The sequence below is a fragment of the Vulpes lagopus genome, chromosome 3 (assembly GCF_018345385.1).
Source record: "Vulpes lagopus strain Blue_001 chromosome 3, ASM1834538v1, whole genome shotgun sequence".
In the NCBI taxonomy this organism is placed as follows: domain Eukaryota; kingdom Metazoa; phylum Chordata; class Mammalia; order Carnivora; family Canidae; genus Vulpes; species Vulpes lagopus.
In genome coordinates this window covers 78,997,666-79,020,674 of record NC_054826.1, presented here as the reverse complement: position 1 = coordinate 79,020,674, position 23,009 = coordinate 78,997,666, and the positions used below count along the sequence as shown (strand labels likewise).

The 23,009-nt window shown below is 38.8% G+C and overlaps 1 protein-coding gene and 1 long non-coding RNA gene across 2 annotated transcripts in view; one reads left to right on the top strand and one right to left on the bottom strand.

Annotated features, from left to right (window-relative positions):
• Positions 1-1,557: 1,557 nt before the first annotated feature.
• LOC121487739 lies at positions 1,558-2,847 on the bottom strand. The gene is made up of 2 exons (XR_005986906.1): positions 2,561-2,847; positions 1,558-2,528 (listed from the first exon to the last, which is right to left on the bottom strand). It is a non-coding gene; the product is annotated as an uncharacterized LOC121487739 (long non-coding RNA).
• A 126-nt stretch (positions 2,848-2,973) lies between these two features.
• NUP133 (nucleoporin 133) overlaps positions 2,974-23,009 on the top strand; it is a 65,508-nt gene continuing 45,472 nt past the window's right edge. The window contains exons 1-10 of the mRNA XM_041750122.1: positions 2,974-3,261; positions 5,861-5,979; positions 9,225-9,328; positions 10,645-10,752; positions 12,348-12,482; positions 13,458-13,628; positions 15,649-15,804; positions 16,142-16,212; positions 21,050-21,197; positions 22,439-22,586. Of these exons, the coding sequence (XP_041606056.1) occupies positions 3,080-3,261; positions 5,861-5,979; positions 9,225-9,328; positions 10,645-10,752; positions 12,348-12,482; positions 13,458-13,628; positions 15,649-15,804; positions 16,142-16,212; positions 21,050-21,197; positions 22,439-22,586 (1,342 nt within the window). The 5' untranslated portion in view covers positions 2,974-3,079. The remainder of the gene's footprint in view (positions 3,262-5,860; positions 5,980-9,224; positions 9,329-10,644; positions 10,753-12,347; positions 12,483-13,457; positions 13,629-15,648; positions 15,805-16,141; positions 16,213-21,049; positions 21,198-22,438; positions 22,587-23,009) is intronic.

Sequence of the window (23,009 nt, the reverse complement as noted above, 5' to 3'; positions counted from 1 at the left end):
GTTCCATCCTACAACCCTGAAATGATGACCCAAGCCCAAACCAAGAGTCCGATGCTTAACCAACTGAGTCATGCGGGCACCCCAGTTTTTACAGCTTTAAATGATTTTTAAAATCAAAAGAAAAATATTTCATAACACATCAAAGTTATATGAAATTTAAATTTCAGTGTCCATAGAGTTTTATTGGAACACAGCCACACTCATTTATGAGCAGTTCCAACAGACTAAACGGCCCGCAAGCTGGAGACGGTCTTTGACCCTTGACAGTCTCCTGACCATTGAACTAGTGAAAACAATATGCATTCTTCCCTGCTTGAAGGACTAAATTCCTTTAAACTACAATGAAATTTATAGTTATCTCAAAGTCCCATTGCCATTAGACGGCAATTAAATGAATGCCTTAAAAATGATTGGGCGTGGATGATTTCTATCATGAGTTTTTCATTGTTCCCCTGCCTTTCGATTTTAATGTCACCATTACTATGTCAGTGATGATGGGATTCTAACAATTCTACCACAGCTGCAAGAAGTGATTCTGGCTACTGTCCCATTGTTGATTGCAGTGATTAGTACCACATAAATCAAAGTTTGGTCTTAACTGAAACGGTAGCACAATAGGAAGGGAGGCACATGTTCAGGTTGAACGTCTCACAAATGTGCATGTGTCTAGACATACAATGATATATTTCATTTTTTAAAAAGATTTTATTTATTCATGAGAGAGACACAGAGAGAGAGAGAGAGAGAGAGAGAGAGAGAGAGGCAGAGACACAGGCAGAGGAGAGGCAGGCTCCATGCAGGAAGCCAGACGTGGGACTCGATCCCAGGACAGGGATCACAACCTGAGCCAAAGGCAGATGCTCAACCACTGAGCCACCCAGGCGTCCTGAAGTATTTTATTTCAATTAAGAAATGGGCTCATCGTGGGAAATATCAGAGAGGGAGACGGAACATGAGAGACTCCTAACTCTGGGAAACGAACAAGAGGTGGTGGAAAGGGAGGTGGGTGGGGTGATGGGGTGATGGGGTGATGGGGTGACTGGGTGACAGGCACTGAGGGGTCACTCGATGGGATGAACACTGGGTGTTATGCTATACATTGGCAAATCGAACTCCAATAAAAAAATATACAGAAAAAAGGGCTCATCGTGGACATACTGTTCTTAGACCAACCTGCTTTTTAAAATTTTACAATGGAATATTTTCCTATATCCTTAAGTATTCATTACACGCATCTACATGTCTTCTTTTAATGTGAATATACTACAAAGCTATCATTGTACATTTTTCTATAGTCTTCGCTATTATAAACAATACTATGTATATAATGACTTTTGTTTTTTTCAGATAATTTCTAAAAGTGAATTGCCAAGTTTAAAGAGCATGTGCAAGTTATAAGGCTTTTTGATAGATTATCTTCTTAAAAGATGGTACTAATTTATAAAAATCTCACCAGAAGTGTAAATATCAGCACGTATTACTCCACAGCCTTTCAACATGAACTATTTTCATTTTTTTAAAAAACTTCCAGCTAATTAAACAGGCAAAAAATACTGATTGGTGGTTTGATTTGTATTTCTTTAATTACTAGTGACATTGAAGATCTTTTCATGTGGTCATTTCTAGTCTTTGATTTAATGCTAGTTCATGCCTTCCACATTTCCATTTTTTTTTTTTCCTATTGGGTGGCTTGCTTTCTCTTGCGGATTTTCTTTAAAGAGTACTATTTTATTGGAAATACTGTTTTTCTTCAGCTTGTTTGCTTTCATTCTATGTTTGTTTTTTGCCACCCATGAATACAGTCATGTCTCCACTATCTAATTCTCACAAGCGAGTACTTTCAGTAATTTAATAGAGGCTCAAAAAGGTGACAGAGACAGTGAATAGCAGAGGTGAGATTTAAAGCAAGTCCCATTTAATTCCGGAGTCTATACACTCAATTACTACGTGAGTGGTTGTCAAAATATCCCCAGACAGCAGCATCACCCACACCGGGAAGCCTGTTAGACGTGCACATTCCCAGGCAGTGGGTGGGCAAGCTCGAACGGGAGACGCGGCTCTGCACCATCTCTCCTTCTAGTCTCCTGTAGAAGGGACCACGCTCTTCAAAATAAGGTCAGAGGATAAATAAGGAAATGACTTAAAAAAAAAAAAAAAAAAGGAGATGGCAGCCACGAGGAAAACGTAGCAGCCCGGGTGGTGATACCGAAGTTCTTGGGTCCCCGCTGTCTGGGCCAGGCTGGCCCGGGTGGCCCGACTCAGCTCGGCGCTCCGGGGTGTCGCGGCGGCGGTCGGTGCGCCGAGTGGCTCCGGGACGAGCTCTCCTTTACCCGGGGGCAAAGGGGTCCTCAAGGAAAACAGGAATCCAGTTTTTGACACACGGGTCGTGGGGGTCTGCAGGACACGCAGGTCCCATCGTCCCCCAGGGAGCTGCTGCAGAGGGCAGCTTCTGAGCCAGATCCGGGCTAGAGACCTGGACTCTGCTAGCGTGGATGAGACGGCGCGGAGTTGAGTGGGGAACGACAAACCTAGAGAAGGACAAACCTAGAGAAGGACAAACATAACCCTGAGTGTGACACCACTGGCGGCCTTTCAGCGTGGACCAGGGATCCGACACTTTCCAGGTCGCGAGAGGCTCAGGAGAGACCAGCACACGGGGACGCTGGTGTTCAGGCTGCCGGAGGGCCAGCCCCACCCCTCGGGGTCCAGAGGGCACCTGGCTTTCCAGTCTCACTTCCCTGAGGCTCCGGAAACCCGCCGGCCCCCCACACTCGCCGGCCCCCCAAGGCCCCAGAAGAGTCACCTCTTCGACCACGCCCCGCGGCCGACCGCGCCGCTCCGACGTCATTACCGCGCGCCCTCCCACCGTCCCCACCACACCCCGCGCCTCGGCGCTGCGCTTTTACGTCTGACCGCGCGCTCTGCCCCCGCCACCCTACAAAGCCCGGAGCTTGGCGCTGTGTTTTTACGTCATCACTGCGCGCCCTCCCGCCTCTGGGTGTTCAAGCTCCGCGCGCGAGCAGAGCTTTAGGCCGCACCGGCGGGATCGGCGCGTTCTGTGTCGCCTCTCCCTTCCGTCATGTTCCCGGCCGTCTCCTCTCCGCGGACACCCGGGCCCGGAACCCGGAGGGGCCCGCTAGGCGGAGTCGGGCCAGGTTCCACGCCCCGGACGGCGAGCAGGAAAGGGCTGTGCCTGGGGTCGGCAGTCAGCTCCCCGGTGGTCTTTTCGCCCGTCGGCCGGCGTAGCTCGCTGAGCTCGAGGTACGTGATTGTCCCCGGTTCGGTCCGGTGATGCGCAGGCTTACGTGCCTCGCGGGCCTGCTGGGCCAGTGTCTCCAGAAACCTCCGGAACCGGGGGCGGCGGGCAGGAATGCCAGAAGTTTGGGGGAAATAGACCTTCGCCATCTTTGCGGGTTATTTCAGCCTCGCTTTTAATTCGTCGATTGTGCCTTCACTTTTTACTTTTCATGGAAAAGGTCTCTTCTACCTCTGTGTAGAAGGGAACAAGTTGGATTGCAGTGAGTGGTTACCTGCCGCCTCCTTACTGCCCCTGTGTTCCGGTGCAAGCCAGTCAGTCATTCTTTTCATCTGTGAAATGGCGATAGTATTTGACCTGAACCTGCTTCACTCAAGGCCAAGTGAATCAACATGAAATTCCTCGACGATGGTGGGAATGAGCGTCTCCAGCCTAGGAAAATCGTATAATGCCTGATAGAATTACTGCCGTTAATGTATCTGCTGATTGATAATTAAGGGACTTTAGACCACACAAGTTAACTTTGTAGCTAAATTAAATAGGGGAAAGGTTTTCCATAGCATTGACATAAGAATAGTTACCAGAGAAAAGCGTTTCACATTAGTCCACATCACCTGTTAAATCGTGCTCCATGCCCCCCTGTCATAATTAATTTAGAGCTTTAGAAGGTAGCATGTTTTAGTTTCCTCAGAATTCGTCTACCAAAAATGAACTTTTTTTTTGCAAGAAAACTGTGATACTGGATTTTGAATTTATAGTTAAAATTTATCTCTGAATGTTTGCAACGCTTTAAAGGAGAAATGGTTTTTATTTTTTTATTTTTTTAAATTTTTATTTATTTATGATAGTCACAGAGAGAGGGAGAGGCAGAGACACAGGCAGAAGGGAGAAGCAGGCTCCATGCACCGGGAGCCTGACGTGGGATTCGATCCCGGGTCTCCAGGATCACGCCCTGGGCCAAAGGCAGGCGCGAAACCGCTGCGCCACCCAGGGATCCCGAGAAATGGTTTTTAAAAACTACACTGCGTCTTTGACTTTTTGCTTTTGAAAGTGCTCTTCGAAGTGGTGATCTTGTCAGTGTTCTCTACTTTTGAGAAAAATCAGGGAATAAAAGCTGTACTTTAATGTGTTTTAAAAACTTTTCTTACTTTCCAGTGATCATTTATTTTTTTAAGATTTATGTATTTATTTGTGATAGACATGTGGGGGGGTGGGAGCAGAGACACAGGCAGAGGGAGAAGCAGGCTCCATGCCGGGAGGAGCCCAATGCAGGACTCGATTCTGGGACTCCAGGATCATGCCCTGGGCCAAAGGTGGGTGCTAAACCACTGAGCCACTCAGGGGTCCCCTCCAGTGATCATTTAAAGAAAAATCTTTGTTATGTTATAATGCTCTGTCAGGAAATAAAGCTCATTTAATCCTCATAAGAGAGAATAAATTTTATACTGGTAACTTTACATTTTTTTTGAAGGTTAACAAGATGAGGAGACACAATTTTTTTTTTTTTTTTTTTTAAGATTGAGAGACACAAAGGGAGAAGCAAGCTCCCTGCAGGGAGCCCAACATGGGACTTGATTGCGGGTCTGCAGGATCACGCCTTGGGCTGAAGGCGGCCCTAAACCACAGGAGATACAATTTCAACTGCTGTATCTGGTGTTGAAGAACAGATAACAGCAGATATTCAGGACCCTATTTAATTTCTTGATTGTACAAGTCTAGTAGATTTCATAAAATTCTATAGCTGATGAGGGCAAAATGGGTGAAGGGGAGTGAGAGGTACAGACCTCCTGTTATGGAATGTGTAAGGCATGAGGATGAAAAGTACAACATCGGGAATATAATCAGTGATATTATAATAGGGTTGCATGGTGACTGTAGCTATATTTGTGAGCAGAGCATAGTTTCCAATTACTGTATTGTACATCTGAAACTAATGTAACATTGTATATCAACTGTACTTCAATAAAAAGAATTCTGGGGGATCCCTGGGTGGCACAGCGGTTTGGCGCCTGCCTTTGGCCCCGGGCGTGATCCTGGAGACCCGGGATCGAATCCCACGTCGGGCTCCCGGTGCATGGAGCCTGCTTCTCCCTCTGCCTATGTCTGTACCTCTCTCTCTCTCTCTCTCTCTCTCTCTCTCTGTGACTATCATAAATAAATAAAAATTAAAAAAAAAAGAATTCTGGAGCTGATGAGAGCTTAAGGATGATCTAACCCAATGTTTGTAAAGCTTTTTTGACCACAGTGTAGAATAAATTTTAGATTATATTCTACTTCATTTTTCATAAATGTTGATTGAGACCTTCAAAGTGACCCACAATTTGGAAAACACTGATCTAGTCCAACCTTTGTATTTCACAACTAAGGAAGCAGTTATAAAGGGTCTAAGCAAATAGAGCATGCATCTGATTGCTAGAGCAGAAAAGTCAGAAACCAAGTTTTTCTAGATCCTGTCAGTCTTTTTTTTTTTTAATGAAAAATATAGTTAATTGCAGTAGACGTGAGCCAAAGCAAGGTCTTCTCTTCATGTGAAAATAGGTACGTAAAGATTAGAATAACACAATTTTAAGTTATGATTCAAATAATATGGTTTCTTTTCTTTAGAGGAACACCTACGCGGATATTGCCACACCACTGTGTAACTGAGTCTATGAACTATGATGTGAAAACATTTGGATCTTCTCTTCCTGTTAAAATAATGGAAGCCTTAACATTGGCTGAAGGTGGGTATCATTTTCCATTTGCCTTTATTAGCAATTCAGAATGCAGCCTGGCTCTAGCTTAGATCGAGATTTGTGCTTTCTGTGATATACCTTCACTTAAATCGGGCAGAAACAGATAACATAGTTGATCTTCAGTGTAATTGAAAAATAAAATAAATTTCAGAAGCAGAATGAGTCTAAGCACAATCACATTACTTCTTTTATGGCTTTAAACATTGCATATGCAAAACTCAGTCCGATTTCAGAATTTGTGTGTATGAAGTTAGCTTTAAAACAAAACAAAACAAAACAAAAACCACTGCCTCACACTATTGGGTGTGATACTGCAATCAGGTCAAATCTTACTTCTATTTCTGGATCCTGTGTAGTATCCCAGAGGTTTTATGTACACATTTATGTTATCAATGTGGTACCTGTAGAAGATTCTCTTGGCAGAGAATTAGAGTGGAAATTTGGAAGATGCAGTCACACAAGCATCAAGAAGGCAACACTAAGGACGAGGGGTTGGGTGACTGGGGGAGCAAAGTTCAGAGCATCCTCAGTGATGAACCCAAGTCATTTTTGTTTATGATTCAGTTCTAGATTTTTGTGATTTTCTGGAAGTGTTTTTCAAACTGTAAGTCGTGACTGAAGTCATTTTAGTGGCTCATGGCCAGCACTTAAAAAAACAGAGTGCATGATATCAGAGTGCATTTCATATAATAATGTTAGATAATTTTTTTTAAGATTCTGTTTATTTATTCGTGAGAGATAGAGAGAGAGGCAGAGATACAGAGGGAGAAGCAGGCTCCATGCAGGAGGCCTGAGATGGGACTCCATCCTGGGTCTCCAGGATTAGGCCCTGGGCTGAAGGTGGCGCTAAACCGCTGAGCCACCCAGGCTGCCCTGTTGGTTTTTTTTTGTTGTTGTTGTTAGAGAAATACTGATTTTAATTCAACATAAAGTAAACTCTAGGCATCTGTCATCTTTCAGCCTAAGAATTAGCAAAACTGTTGAAACAAGGTACAATTTTCCCCATATTTGTTACGTGGCTCCAGTTACAAAAATTTTTTTTATGAAAATGTTAAAACATAAAAATAGAAGGCTGATTTAAAAAAAAAAAAAGCTGGGATCCCTGGGTGGCGCAGCGGTTTGGCGCCTGCCTTTGGCCCAGGGCGCGATCCTGGAGACCCGGGATCGAGTCCCACATCAGGCTCCCGGTGCATGGAGCCTGCTTCTCCCTCCGCCTGTGTCTCTGCCTCTCTCTCTCTCTCTGTGACTATCATAAATAAATAAAAAATTAAAAAAAAAAAAAACTATAAAACAATCGCCACAAAACTTGTTAATGTTGATCCTGATTCTACAAAATAGCACCAGTAAGAAGAATAAAAGTTGTTAAAAACCATTACGACAGCATTCCTGAAATCAGGTTGCCCTGTTTTATTTAAATTGCATTTGAATGCATTGTGATACAAAGTGTATTTCATACTGTGACTGACAGTCAAAAAAGGTTAAAGTACCCTATTCTAGAAAGGAACATTTCTTATCAACTTGAAGTTGCATATCTTTGTCTGTGAGTCCTTGGGAACTCAGTTATGGTGGTGTTCAGACAACTAAATTTCCACAAACCTCTATTATGCACTGTTCTTGTTTTAAATATATATGTTATATTTTTCTTTACTCTTCAAAAAATTTCAGCTTAAATTGTATTTAAGCCTTTTAACATACTCCTGGTTCATGCCACCAGGCTTGAACAAATAGCACAGATAGTACTGTTAATAGTACAGAGCCTCAAAGGAGAGAGTCCCTAGAAATTAGGATGTGCATATGTAAACTATAAGAACTTTTCCCTATATAGAAACCTACCAAGGTGTGTTAAATCAGAGACCTCAGGGGTTTGCCTGTAGAGTATTTGGAGCTGCTATATTGCTTTTAGGAAAAGAAAATATTGAGCAAACATTCTAATTCAGCAAAAACCACACACTTAGCTTAGGCATGATTTACTATTGTAGCTTGTACGTTATTGATGCCTTTTGTTTTGCCCTCTGTACCCTGCTTTTAAGCAAAGAGCAGAGCTCAAGTTAATTAAATTTCTAGGGCTAACACACTGAGGTCGGCCACTAATGGTTATGACAGCAATATACTAATTTAGTTTTGCCATTTAATATGGAATGTAACCCATGAGACACCTGGGCGGCTCATTTAGTTAAGTGGCTGGCTCTTGGTTTTAGATAAGGTCGCGGAATTGAGCCCTGTGCTTAGTGGGGAGCCTGCTTTAGATTCTCTTCTACTCCTTCTGTCCCTCCCTCATGTATGCGCTCTCTCTCTTTTTTTTTTTTTTAATTTTTATTTATTTATTTATTTATTCATGAGAGACCAGAGAGAGAGAGAGAGAGGCAGAGGGAGAAGCAGGCTCCACGCAGGGAGCCCGATGTGGGACTCGATCCCGGGACTCCAGGATCACACCCCAGGCCGAAGGCAGGCGCTAAACCGCTGAACCACCCAGAGATCCCTCTCTTTTTAAAATAAATAGCTTTTTAAAAAATATGGAATGTCACCTTTGATATTTTTTTTTTTTAATTTTTATTTATTTATGATAGTCACACACAGAGAGAGAGGCAGAGACACAGGCAGAGGGAGAAGCAGGCTCCATGCACCAGGAGCCCGACGTGGGATTCGATCCCGGGTCTCCAGGATCGCGCCCTGTGCAAAAGGCAGGCGCCAAACCGCTGCGCCACCCAGGGATCCCTCACCTTTGATATTTATATATGTTTGCATATAATGATTTATCATACTTTTAAATAAAGTATTTGAAAATCACATTCTTTTGAAGGAACAATTTTTCCTTGAAATTTTTTTATATATTTAATGGGAGATTGTGTTTCCATATCAAAATAAAATTATACATGTTACTAAATATTGCAGAAAATAAGATATCTGTTTATAGCAAATATTAAAAGATAGTAAACCTAAGCCTAAAATATACTTTTTGCCTTCAGATACATTTCCAAAAATGGTTATAAAAGTTAAATAGATTCTTGTTTTGGATATTAATAAATATTGATTTACTCAATAGCATTTTTTGGGAAAAAAAAGCATTTTTTGATGTGAATGAATCTTTTCTGTATGCGGTAATAACTTATATATATATAAAGAATGTAGCCATAAAGAAGATTATCATATAAGGAATTGTAAGGATCTTTTTTCTTTTTAACAATTTTTTAAAATTTATGCTTTAAGATTAATTACATGCTTTTTTTTTTAAGTTGATGATCAGCTCACAGTTCACATAGATGAAGGTGGATGGGCTTGTCTGGTCTGCAAAGAGAAACTCATTATTTGGAAGATTGCTCTGTCACCTATTACTAAGGTAATTGCTGTTTAGAGAACTAGTAGGAGATAGAGGAGAGGATTACCAATTGGCTCTAGATTTTTACTCTATAAAGTTTTAGAGTTGTTACAGGACAGTAATCTGAATTTATACAACATTATGGATTTCCATTTTTGTTACAATATGAAACACTGAGCATGCATACACATTTCTATTGGGGGGGAAAGTTCCTCCCATTTAATAATTTTAAACTAGAGCTATGTTACTTACATTTAGTAACATTAGAGACTTTAAAATTTTTAATGATTGTTATAAGCATCTTGTCAGTCTATCTAATGGAGTTTAAAGACTAAATGCTGTCCACATAAGCTAATGAACTGAGTTTATTTATTTCTAAAATAGGATTGTGTTTCACTGAATTTACTGAATGATGCTTAAGAGAGAAGAACTGAGTGGTGCCTGGGGGGGGGTTCGGTCAGTTAGGCAGCAACTCCTGATTCTGCTCACATCATAATCTTGGGATCCTGAAATGGAGCTCTGCCTCACTGCACTCAGTGAGGAGTCTGCTTCAGGATTTTCTCCCTCTACCCTCGCCCCCCAAATAAATAAATGTCTTTTTAAAAAACAAGGGAAAAATAATACCAGTTTTAGCAATTGCTAGTTTAACTTTGAGTTGTCAAGTTTCTCACATAGGGTTATCATTTGTGTTTCCAGAACCTTATCCTCAGCAACCTATTTTCCTGTGTGTTTCAGATCAGGCATCCTGTCTTACATCACTCACTGGTTACTGTTACTGGGCCTTATTCCTTTGGAACTGGGGACTCCTGCTTACCTAAACTCTTGATGTCTGTGACCTCTGTACTGCTACTACATAGAAAATGATATTTGTAAGCATAGGAAAGGGAGACATGTTCTGGGTGCTGTGATGAGTTAGCAGAAGGAACCTGATACCTGGCTGAGGCTAAGAAATATTTTCTAGACAACTTGGTATAATTAATTGCTCTGTGGTAATGCTGATGTTAGTTGTCAAACAAATCAAGACTAGCCTAGGAAAATTCCATACGTATTTTTCTTAACCAATAGACTTTAGTCCAGAAAAACATTGGAGTAGTTGATATTCAGGGTCTAGTCTAGCTTTTAAGTTTTCCTAATCCTATATCTGTTAAAAAACTTTGTTTTGAAATTACCGAAAGCCTGATCAAAAAGATGTGAGAAGAAAGAATATTTGTAGAATGGTATTTCCAGCAGTGAGTCAGAATCTAAAATAAGCAAGGAAAGAACATAGTGAAGTCAGGTGCATATTTTAAAAAATTTGATTGATGTGAAAGATTTTTTTGTTTGGGTTTCTTCTTTAGTTATCTGTTTGCAAAGAACTTCAACTGCCACCTAGTGACTTCGACTGGAGTGCTGACTTGGTGGCTCTCTCTTACTCTGATAACTCAGGTGAAACACAATCTACTCAGGTAGGTGACTTAAATGCTTATTGATACGCATTTTTTTTTTTTTTAAATAAAGAAGTTCTACTATTAGAGGAATCATCCAACCTGATTTAAAGACATAATGATAAAGCCACAGGAATCAAGACTTGTATTGGCAAAGGGACACATAAGGGCATTTGAACAGAATAGAGAGTACAGATACAGAGTGGCCCTTTGATCTTTGACAGCTGCAACAATTATTCAGTGGAGTAAGGATGGTCTTTTCAGTAAATGGTGTTGGGACCATTGGGCATCCTTATGCAAAGAAAAAGAGAGAAAGGAAGAACTACTCCCTAAATCTCCTACTTTATATAAAGATTAACTCAAAATGGATCATAGGTTTAGATGTAAAACATAAAACTATAAAATTTTTAGAAGAAAATAGGAAAAAAATCATCATAATCTGGGGTTAGACAAAGAGTTCTTGGAAATCACTGAAAGCATGATTCATTTAAAAAATGGATAAATTGGATCTCATCAAAATTTAAAAATTGGCTCTGTCAAACACAGTGACAAGAAAAAAAGACAAGCTACAGCCTGGAGGAGAATATTCTTAAGTCCTATGGCTATCAAAGGACTTGTATCTCAAATGCAAAATGAACTCTCAAGGCTTATTAAGAAAACAACTGAATTTAAAAACAGGGCACAGGACTTGAACAGACACCAAGGGCGTCACAGAGATGTTCATGTCATTAGCTATTAGGGAAATGTAAATTGAAACAATAATGAGATATCATAATACACCTCTTAAAATGGCTAAAATACAAAATACTGACACTACGAAGTATTCCCAAGGATATGGGGCAACTGGAATTCATACATTCCTGATGAGAATGCAAAATGGTATAGCTACTGGATTTTCACACTTGCTGTTATGACCCAGCAATTCCCTTCCTGGCTGTTTACCTTATAGAAGTTAAAACTTATATTTACACAAAAAAACAGTGTATGAATGTCATGGAAGCTTTTTATTTGTGGTAGCCAAAGGTGGAAACAACCCAAGTGTCCTTTAACAAGTGAATGAATAAACAAACAGGGTTCATCCATAGAATGGAATTCTACTCAGCAGTGAAAAGGAATGAACTCCTGATAACAGTAACAATCTGGATGGATCTCAAGACATGCTGAAGTAAGATAAGCTGGTGCTTAAAGGTTACATTCTATATGATTTCATTTGCTTGACATTCTCAGAAAGATGGAACTCTAATGATGGAAACAGTGGTTGTCAGGGTTAGGATGAGGGAAAGGTGTGATTATAAAGAGATAGCACCAGGAAGTTTGGGGTGTTGACAGAATTGTGCTGTGTCCCTATATTGGTGGTAGTTACGTGGGTCTGTACATGTGTTAAAATTTGTAGAACTAAAAAAAAAAAAAAAAAAAAAAAAAATTTTGTAGAACTACACAACAAAAGAAAGTCAATTTTATAGTCTGATAATTTTTAAAATATAAAAAGGAGGGGTTTTGTCCCCCCTAATTTTTGTTAAATAGTAAATTGCCCTGGTTTCTTTTTATTGGTGTCACCAGACTCCTAGTTTCAGGGTCTTTTTTATTGTGATTACTGACTGTTATATTGTTTCAAGGCTGTTGCTGTCATGGTTGCCACCAGAGAAGGAGCCATCCGCTATTGGCCAAGCCTTGCTGGTGAAGATATCTACACAGAGACCTTCGTAGATTTGGGAGGTGATAAGACTTACAGTTTCCTAACAGCAGTGCAGGTATACAATGAGTATTCTTTTATATTTATTGGAAAGCTGTGTTTTGGCTTGGGAGTGAGATGTAAATGACTAAAAATTGTTTTGAATAGACCGTACAGGCCAGAGGGGGATCAAAAAGAGGTGAGAAGAATGAAAGGGTCTAGGATTTCAATAGGTGGACAAAAGAAAGCCCTTCTCCTAGGACTCTGAAATACCAATATTGGATCATGGCCAGTGGTATTCATTTCTTTCAGAAATTTTCAGACAGTGACTTAGGAACCCTTAAATGGTATGAAGAATAGTTTACTAATGTCCACTCTACAAGTTTGCCAACAATAAAGTGTGATACTCGATTTGTTGAACCTGCAGTATGGTGAACCTGTTTAAAAATCAGAATTAAGAATACATGCAGTTGGGACTCCTGGATGACTCAGTGGTTGAGCATCTGTCTTTGGCTCAGGTTGTGATCCCGAAGCCCCGGGATCAAGTAGCAAATCAGGCTCTCCATGGGGAGTCTGCTTCTCCTTCTGCCTATGTCTCTGCCTCTCTATGTCTCTCATGGATAAATCTTTTTTTAAAAAAAAGAAAAATATGTGATTAAAAAAACAGTTATAACTGAAGTTTTTCTTTTTCTTTTTTTATTTTAAAGATTTTATTTATTCATTCACAAGAGACATAGAGAGGCAGAGGGAGAAGCAGGCTCAGGCAGGAAGCCCCATGCGGGACTTGATTCCAGGTCTCCAGGATCACACAGGCTGAAGGCAGACACAACTGCTGAGCCATCCAGGCATCCCTGAAGTTTTTCTGTGTAGAGTTAATATCATGTGAGTGGATTCATAATTAAATCATTTTAGTAAAATGACACTTAAAATTCTTTTTAGGTTTGTTTTAAGGTATAGATGATAGATGATTTATTTCTATGATCAAAGCATTTTGTGTTAATGTTCTTTATCTTAGTTGTAGATGCATAACTGCTTTCACAATATTTGTTCATAGGGAGGAAGTTTTATTTTGTCCTCATCGGGAAGCCAGCTGGTTCGGCTGATACCTGATAGTTTAGGAAAGATTCATCAACATATCCTACCTCAAGGGCAAGGCATGCTTTCAGGAATTGGTCGGAAGGTTTCTTCTCTTTTGGGGATTTTATCTCCAAGTAGTGATCTCATCGTAAGTTGATAAAAATAATTTTGTTTTACAAGCTTGTTTTTTAGTGAAATCAGTAAGTTGGAAGTTTCCTGTGATGTTGATATTGCCTCCGTATGAACACTAGTGTATATGAAATAGAACCTTTGATTTTTTTTCAGTGAAGCATGTTTTGATCAAATGAGTTCGTATTAACCAAACCCTTTTGCAAACCCTGTAACTTTAATATTCTTAAATCATACAGATTCTAAGTAGAGTCTTTGAATTAAAATTGTTATATAAAATTATAAATGTGTTTAAGGACCAATTTTGCTTTTTAGATTTAACCAAAAGTGTGTTCTCCACTCCCATGACTCCAGCTGTATGTGTGGATGACTCAGATCTAGATCTGTCAGCCGGGCTTCTGCCTCAGGCTTTGGAATAGTGAAAGGAGGTGGACGGGAGCTAACGTGGACATCTATTCTCTGCTAGGTGCTCTGTATTTGTTATCTTGAGTAATTGTTATGATGACCTATAATGTAGAGAGCATTCTCCCCAGTTGGCAGATGAAGATACAGCCTCGGGACATTATGTAAACTGCCTGAGGTTGCACAGCTACTCTGTGGCAGATACGTGCCCAGGCCTCTGGGAATAAAAAGCACATTTTCTTCTCACTGTGCTGTTCGTCACTGCAGGTTGCTCTCATCATCCACTTTCTTGATGGTCTTTGGACCTAAAACCTGATGTGTCTGAAAACACATTGCTCATATTCCCTCTTCTCTTATGTTTTCTGTACCAGAAGTGTATATAAGACTCGTTTCTCTTTTGGGCTGTTTATTTCTGTTCATGACCCTGTCACTTTTTTTAGTAACCTCAATATAAAACCTTCATCCGGGATCCCTGGGTGGCGCAGCGGTTTAGCGCCTGCCTTTGGCCCACGGCGTGATCCTGGAGACCCGGGATCGAATCCCACGTCGGGCTCCCGGTGCATGGAGCCTGCTTCTCCCTCTGCCTATGTCTCTGCCCTTCTCTCTCTCTCTCTCTCTCTCTCTCTCTCTCTCTCTCTCTCTGTGACTATCATAAATAAAAATTTTTAAAAAATAAAATAAAACCTTCATCCTGTATATATGTATCTTCCCTTCTATAGCAAATTACTTATTTATCAGATACTATTGATTTGACTTCTACCATGTCTCATTTTAATCCCTATCTCTTGCTTCCATTGTTATGCCCTAATCTACACTCTTGTTAAATTTCCCCTAAGTTCTTCATGCCAGTTTAGTTTACTCACTGTTGGCCCCTTATCCTGTTAGAGGCCAGAATCATGGTAACAGGAGAAAAGTAGGGCTTTAACTCAAAACAATCATGTGTGCCCAACTAAAAACATAACTGTACTTCAGAACCCAGTATATACTTGAAAAGGCAAAATAATCTACCTACATGGGGCACCTGGGTGGCTCAGTCAGTTAAGCATCTGCCTTTGGCTCAGGTCATGATTCCAGGGCACTGGGATGAAGCCCCATATTGGGCTCTGCCTCTGCCCTTCCCTCTGCTTGTGCTCTCTCTCTCGCTCTCAAATAAAATCTTTTCTATAAAAAAACAAAAACAAAAACAAAAAAACTACACATAACTTGCCACATTCATTTTCCTAGAACAGCTCTTGAGTTCAAAAGCCATTGATCATATCTTGTTTACTAGAGTTACAAACTCCTATTCAGGACTCTGCTGTGTGTTCGTAATTTTTCATTTGAATGTTATTTCTAATTCTTTTTTTGTTATAATCTACATTCCAATGTAATAGGACTACATGTTTTCTGAAAGACCTTATAACTTTCCCACATTGTACTCTTTTTGGGCTGTATACTTTTATATTTCTGCCTATGGAAGTCTTACCTTGCTTTCAAGGTCCATTTCAGGATCACTCCTTTCTTGAATCCTAAATGAAGAATTCTGCTAGGATTACTAATAGAATACTCATAAAATACATAAAACTTGAATTTTAGAAAAATAGTTCATTAACATTAGAACTTAGAAATCTGTGAACTTTTTTCTTCTCTCCATACAGCTTTCAAGTGTCCTTTGGGATAGAGAGAGAGCAAGCTTTTATAGCCTGACAAGTTCAAGCATTAGTAAATGGGAATTAGATGATTCTTCAGAAAAACAAGCACATAGTTGGGATATAAACAGAACCCTGAAGGAAAACATCACTGATGCTATATGGGTAAGGAAAAATAATATTCAGCTTTGTAATTCACATTTTTGGTTATATGAGAATGCTAGTTTCTTTAGTTGTTTTATTTATTATAACACATTTCGATGCAGTGTAATGTAGCTTTTAGCCATCAGATAAGCAGAAATGGGACCTTCAGTCTCTAGAAATACTGGAGCTCACTGATTTACTTAGTAGTTTTTATTTATTTTTTATTTTTTTTACTTAGTTTTTAAAATGCATACATTATTTGATAACTCTTTGAAATATTTAGTAGGTGCTGGGAATACAGAGGTGAAAAACTGATCCTTACAGTCATGGAGCTTATGTTACTGATTTTTTCATATAGGGATCTGAAAGTAACTATGAAGCTATTAAAGAAGGGGTTAACGTTCGGTATTTGGATTTGAAGCAAAACTGGTAAGTTATTAGTTTGTCACCAAGAACATAGGTAGTTATTTGGAAAAATGTTTATTGTAAAGTGATGAGCAGTCTTGCTATCTGTTTTTTACTGCTAATCTCATCATACTCTCATACCTAAGTGGTTTAGTGTCCTTTTCTAGAGATGCTGTTTCTTTTTGAGAAACAGGCAGTTTTCAGCCTTTGGCTGTATATTTTTATATTAGCTGTCTGCCCTAGTTTGAGACCAATCTTTCCTGCTGTCATGGCTGGAGCTTCTCTTACTTCATGCAAAGAGCTGTCCTCCCTGCTGCTGTCATTCTTAGCGGAGATTCCAGGCATACTGTTGCAGCCATTTTGCTTTAGTAAGCCTATGTTTGTGGCTATATTAAAGAAAGGAAGGTGGGGTAAGATCTTGTCTTGGCAGTACAAGTAAGAACTCAGGGTTTATACTCAGTAAATTTCCTCTTAAAGACAAGAGGAGACAATGCTTTAAGTCGTGCTTAAGACCCTAGGTTAGTCTGTTAAAGCTGAGCTTTATTGCTGTATTGTAGTTGTGTTAGCTTTATTAGCTGTCTTACAATTTACTTCTAATAGCAAAGATTGTATGGAACTTAAAAACCAGTTGTAACATGGCTTCCATGAGAAAGTTCATAATGAGTGCATTATGGGTACTGGATTTGTAATTCTTCAAAACACAACTTACCAGAAGTTAAGGGCAATTTTTAATGTGTTTTAGAGTAATTTAGTTCAGTAGAACAAATTCTACTTGTTTTTTGGAAGGATAATGAAATTCTGTAAAATTTTTCTGAGGCTCTTGAGAATGTCAGATCTTTTTTTTTTTTTACTAGAAACCTCATTTGAACTATCAAAGAGGTAGAAATAATAGTATCTATTTAATTTCCATAAATAGTTTAATTACATATAGTTTATGTGTTTTCATGTATCTCTACCAGACTTTCAGAAGTTTAGAACTGCTGCTGGGACACACAGCCCATGTGGGCATGTGATGCAGACATTTTTTTAACATAGTTTTCAGAATGGAGAAGTAGACTGAAAACAGGAAGAGAAACATGCTTAGGAATTGCTGTATTGGATCAGAGCCCAGGCTCCTCTCCCCTATTGTCATGCTTAACAAGATGCTTTGGGGCTTTCAAGACACAGCTCTCAGTTCTCCTTCTGGACCCTCTGGTGATCCATACAGTGTGTCCATGTCTGCATACATTTTTTCTATTTAAGAATAGTGTTCATCTTCCTAATGCTCATTGGTGCTCCTTGCTGCTCCTTAATCTACTGCTCGTTTTAGCCAGGTTTGCAACCTAAGCATATATTTTTAATGAATAGGCTTATAAGTTCTTTTATTAGATTATTATTGATGTGGAACTCAGCCTCATTTTTGGTGTGAATTTGTGTTTGTTTTGTTTTTAAGATTTTATTTAATTTTTCATGAGAGAGAGAGAGAGAGGCAGAGACACAGGCAGAAGGAGAAGCAGGCTACATGCAGGGAGCCCGACGTGGGACTCAGTCCCGGGAGTCCAGGATCAGACTCTGGGCTGAAGGCAGGTGCTAAACCACTGAGCCACGCGGGCTGCCCTGGATATTTTTAAGTCTTAAATGTAGTATCTTGTGTATATTCACATAAAAATTTGTTAAATTTTTACTGGTCTGCAAAATTTAGATTATCTGTGTGTCTTCTGTGCTACCTAAAAGTGCATCATGTTTTTTTCAAACGTGAAGATGTTTTTTAAAGATATCAAATACAACTGGTCTAACACCAGTCTCTAAGGAATTCTAATTGTTAGACATATCTCTGTGATTTGGTGAGCACCTTTCATCACCCAGTGATAGTCTTTAGAGTAGCTTCAATATAGAACCTTACCATAGGTCTAACCAACTATACCTCACTCCTTGGTACATTCAAGACCACATTCTCTGGGGCCTCACTTGGTTCCTTTTTTTACTTTGTTTTGTTTGTTTGTTTTTGGCTACACTATTTATTATTGGAAGTTTGTATCTACTAATTCCCCTTATCTATTTTGCCCATTCCCTCAACGATCTCCTTTCTCACAACCAAGAGTCTTTAATTTTTCTGTTTGTTCATTTGTTTTTAAAATTCCACATATAGGGGAAGCTTATGGTACTTGTCTTTCTGTGTCTGACCTATTTCACTTAACAGAATATCTTCTAGTTCCATCTATGTTGTCACAAATGGCAAGATCTCACTCTTTTTTATGACTAATATTCCACTATGCATGTGTGTATGTGTGTATATATGTACTACATACATTGATACTTAGATATATATACCCGTATACACACACATCTTGTTTATCCATTCATTTGTTGATGGGCTTTGGAGTTGCTTCCATGTCTCAGCTGTTGTAAACAATGCTCCAATAAACATAGGGGTGCATGTATATTTTCAATTTAGTGTTTTTGTTTTCTTTGGATAAATCCCCAGTGGTGGAATTATTGGATCATATGGTTTTTTAATTTTTCAAGAAACCTCCATACTGTTTTCCACAATGGCTTCACCAGTTTGCATTCCCACCAATAGAGTGTGAGGACTCCTTTTTTTTCTCCACATCTTCACCAATACTTGTTAATTCTTGTTTTTTATAGCCATTCTAATAAGTATAAGATGCTATCTCATTGTGGTTTTGATTTGCATTTTCCTGATGATTAGTGATGTTGTGCATCTTTTCATGTGTTTGGTGGCCATCTGTATGTCTTCTTTAGAAAACTGTTCAGGGCCTCTGCCCAAAAAATTGGGTTTTTTGGGTGTTGAATTGTTAAGTTCTTTATATATTTTAGATATTAACCCCTTATCAGATACATCATTTGCGAAATTCCATTCAGCAGGTTGCCTTTTGTTTTGTTGATAGTTTCCTTTGCTGTGCAAAATCTTTTTATTTTGGTGTAGCCCTAATAGTTTGATGTTGCTTTTTTTCCTTGCCTGAGGAGACATATTCATAAATATGTTGTTAAGGCTGATGTCCAAGAGATTACTGCCTGTGTTTTCTTTTAGGAGTTTTATAGTTTCAGGTCTCAACATTTAGGTCTTTAATCCATTAATTCCTTTTTACATATGACTTCTATGTCCTGTATTAGCTCTTTAGGTCACTGCCAGTATGTTACAAATTTGGGCCAATATTTTTGGATTCCTTTCAAGAGTCCAAGTAGAAGTGATAAGGGTTCAGGGGCTGGGTGAGGAGAACGGTGGAAAAAGAAATGAAAGCCATGTTAGGATCGCTTGATTTGGAGTGATATCAATTAGTCATCAGCTTGTTTTTTTGTTTTGGGGCCTTTTTTTTTTTTGGCTTCTTATTTTTAGTTGTCAATAGAGGGCGCTTCATCCCTGTTAATATTTCTGAGACTTGCATGAAAGTTGCTAATAATAAATGCTACTGAATGTTTTGGAGGGGTTGAGATTAGAGACTATTCTTTGTTGAGGGCAACAATTTTGATAGACTTGAGAGGAACATACAAGCTTTAAGATAGGAAAAGGTTTGTTTTCATATTGAAATTTCTGTAACTAGTTGTTAAAATTAAAACCAAAATGATGTTCCTCCTAACCAGAGTAAGCTTTATTTTTTTTTTCTTTTTTTTTTAATTTTTTTTTTTTTCTTTTTCAGAGTAAGCTTTAAAGAACAAATTAGGCAAGGGTTTGGCAGCCTTTTTTGTGAAGGGCCTCAAACTGACTATTTTAGGCTTTGGGGGCCATGTAGTCTTCTATGCTATCAATGATAGCATGAACTATCAACAGTATCAACTGTTCTATCGACAGTAGCATGAAAGCATCTATGGACAATATAGAAATGAGTGGGCATAGCTGTATTCCAGTAAAGCTTCATTTATAAAAATTCACTTGGGCACAATTAGCCCTGAGGGTTCTGTTTTACCAGTCCTGCTTTTGATTTGTTGATCTTTTTTTTTTTTTCAAGATTTTATGTATTTATTAGAGAGAGAGAGAGAGAGAGAGAGAGAGCAAGCACAAGCAGGGGAAGTGACAGAGGGAAAAGAAGGTTCTCCACTGACTGGGGAGCCAGACCTGAAGCTCAATCCTAAAACCCCTGGGATCGTGACCCAAACCAAGGTGCCCCTGTTCTTTTTTTATGTCAGATGTATTGAACTGTGCTTTACGGACAGTAAAATTCACCTGTTTTAGTGTATAGTTTAATGAGTTTTGACCAATGCAGACTTAGTCATTTGTAAGGTCTAGTCAGTATATGGAATAGTCCATCACCTCCAAAATTCCTTCATGCCTCTTTGTAATCAATTCCTCCTTCACCTTCAACCCCTGGCAACTATTGATGTATTTTCAGTCCCTGTAGTTTTGCCTTTTTCAGAATGCCCTATAAATGAGATCATAAAGGTTAAAGCCTTTTGAGACTAACTTCTTTCACTTGGCATAATGTATTTGATACTCATTCAGTGGTTTCTTTTTACTGCTAAGTAGTGGCACACTGTAGAATTACCAGGGTTTGGGGCAGCTGGATGACTCTTCAGCTCAGGTCATGATCTCAGGGTCGTGAGATTGGAGTCTGCTTGGGATTCATTCTTTCCCTCTGCCCCTCCTACTCATACTCTCTCACAAATAAATATTTTTAAAAAGATTACCAGGGTCATCTATTCAGCAGTTGAAGGATATTGGGCTTCCATTTTCAGGCAATTATGAATAAAGCCACTATAACAATTTGCACACAGGTTTTTGTGTGAACATAAGTTTTTACTTTTTTGGGGTAAATATCTAGAAGTAGGATTGCTAGGTCTTCTGGTTAGTCCACATTTTAATTATATAAGAAACTGACAAGCTGACTTCCAAAGAGGCTATAGATCTTTCTCTTTTATTGATTAGTGATGGGCTCCTGATCTTGGCAGCTGCATGGCACCCAGCAGACAATCCGTGTCTCATTTATTACTCTCTGATAACAGTAGAAGATAATGGCCACCAAATGTCAGATGCAGTAACTGTAGAAGTCACTCAGTATAATCCACCTTTTCAGGTAAGATTTCTGTCTGCAGATTAAATTAGGAATGACAGTAATGTAACAAGTTGTTTGTCTGAACCATTGCAGGGTCAGGTTCTTTTGAGAGATTGACCTGCAGGGCTTGGAAATATTTTTAAATAGCTAGTTTTTAGGCATTGCATTTTGTTTGTCATCTTAGACTTGTTCCTTTGCACAACCTTAGCTAAAAAGAAATGAGAGTGGAAGCAGCTGACCGTAAGCAGTTGTTTAATATTGTAAATATTCTTGAATGATGATGATGTTCATAAGGAAAAGCCTTAGCTGTAAATTCATTTCATTTAGCCTTAAGAAGTATAGTATCTAAAAAAAAAAAAAAAAAAAGAAGTATAGTATCTAATTTTGTTAAGTCTTTATTTTTAGTATGACTCTAACTAAATACTGTAAGGAAATCGCTTATTTTGTCCTTTTATTTCAAATAAACCTTATTATGCAAGAAAAACATGCTCAGTGTTAAGATTTTTCAGGCAATGCAGAAGAGGTATAAAGAAAACAGTTTCAGAATAAAAAAATCATGGAATACTACTTTTAATGTTTCATTTATAAAATTACTTCTTTAATAATAAACAGTATATAGGGATCCCTGGGTGGCGCAGCAGTTTGGCGCCTGCCTTTGGCCCAGGGTGCGATCCTGGAGACCCGGGATCGAATCCCACGTTGGGCTCCCGGTGCATGGAGCCTGCTTCTCCCTCTGCCTATTAATATTAAAATATTAATAAAAATAAACAGTATATATTTTTAGCATTTGCTGATCTCATTTAATTAGGTCATATTTCTTTCGGTTTCTGTTTTTATATATGAACAAATTAACTCAATTTTCTTGTGCTCGATAGCTTCACAGTGAAGTAGGAACCAAAATGTTTACCAAGAATCTCTTACAAAGTATTTGCCAATTTTAAATCAATAATATAGTAAACTAATCTTTTAATTTCTCACATTTGTTAGAGACTTTTAGTTAAAATTTCATCACCATGGAATTTTCAAAATTTGTTGATTTACAACTTGACAAATTGTTTCTCCAATTGATGTTTATAAACTTACTCTGTGTCATATTTTGTAAATCATCCCAAGGGTAGTGTTTAGTTTTTAGTGTTTAGGGTAGTTTTGACAAGGACAACCTGAATTATTTTATCATTTTCATGAGATAGTATATAAAAATGTAAATTTACAAAATTATACGAGTATTTTTAATTCTCATTAATGTAACCTTTAATTTTCAGTCTGAAGACTTGATTATGTGTCGGTTGATGGTTCCAAACTTTTCAAATCAGACTGCGTATCTGTATACTGAAAGTGCAGTCTACGTGTGCTCCACAGGAACTGGGAAGTTTTCTCTTCCTCGGGAGAAAATTGTCTTTAATACACAAGGTACAGTATCAGTTTTAGAAAGGATGATTAATGATTAATCATAATTAGTCATTCTTAGCAGTTTTTATTCTCTTTCATTCCATAAGTGTTGTTTTAAGCATGATACCTCTAAATGTTATTGAGACATTCAGTACTATAGCAATAGTTGCTGGAAGTTACAAACCGTACTGAAAAATTGAAAGGGTAGTAAAATTCCCAAACTGTTATGTTTGTGGGCAAAAACATAGTAATGTTTTCCCCCAGAAGAGGTCAAGAAGCAGAGAACTGACATTAAAAGAAATAATTGTTGATTCCTAATTAGACTAACTTATTACTCTGAGCTGATGGTCTTTAAGTTTGTTCAGACTCCTGGTTAAGAAGAATCCCAGGTGCCAGACTCATGCAAGGGGGCCAGAATGGAGGCACAGGATAGGGGGAGTCATC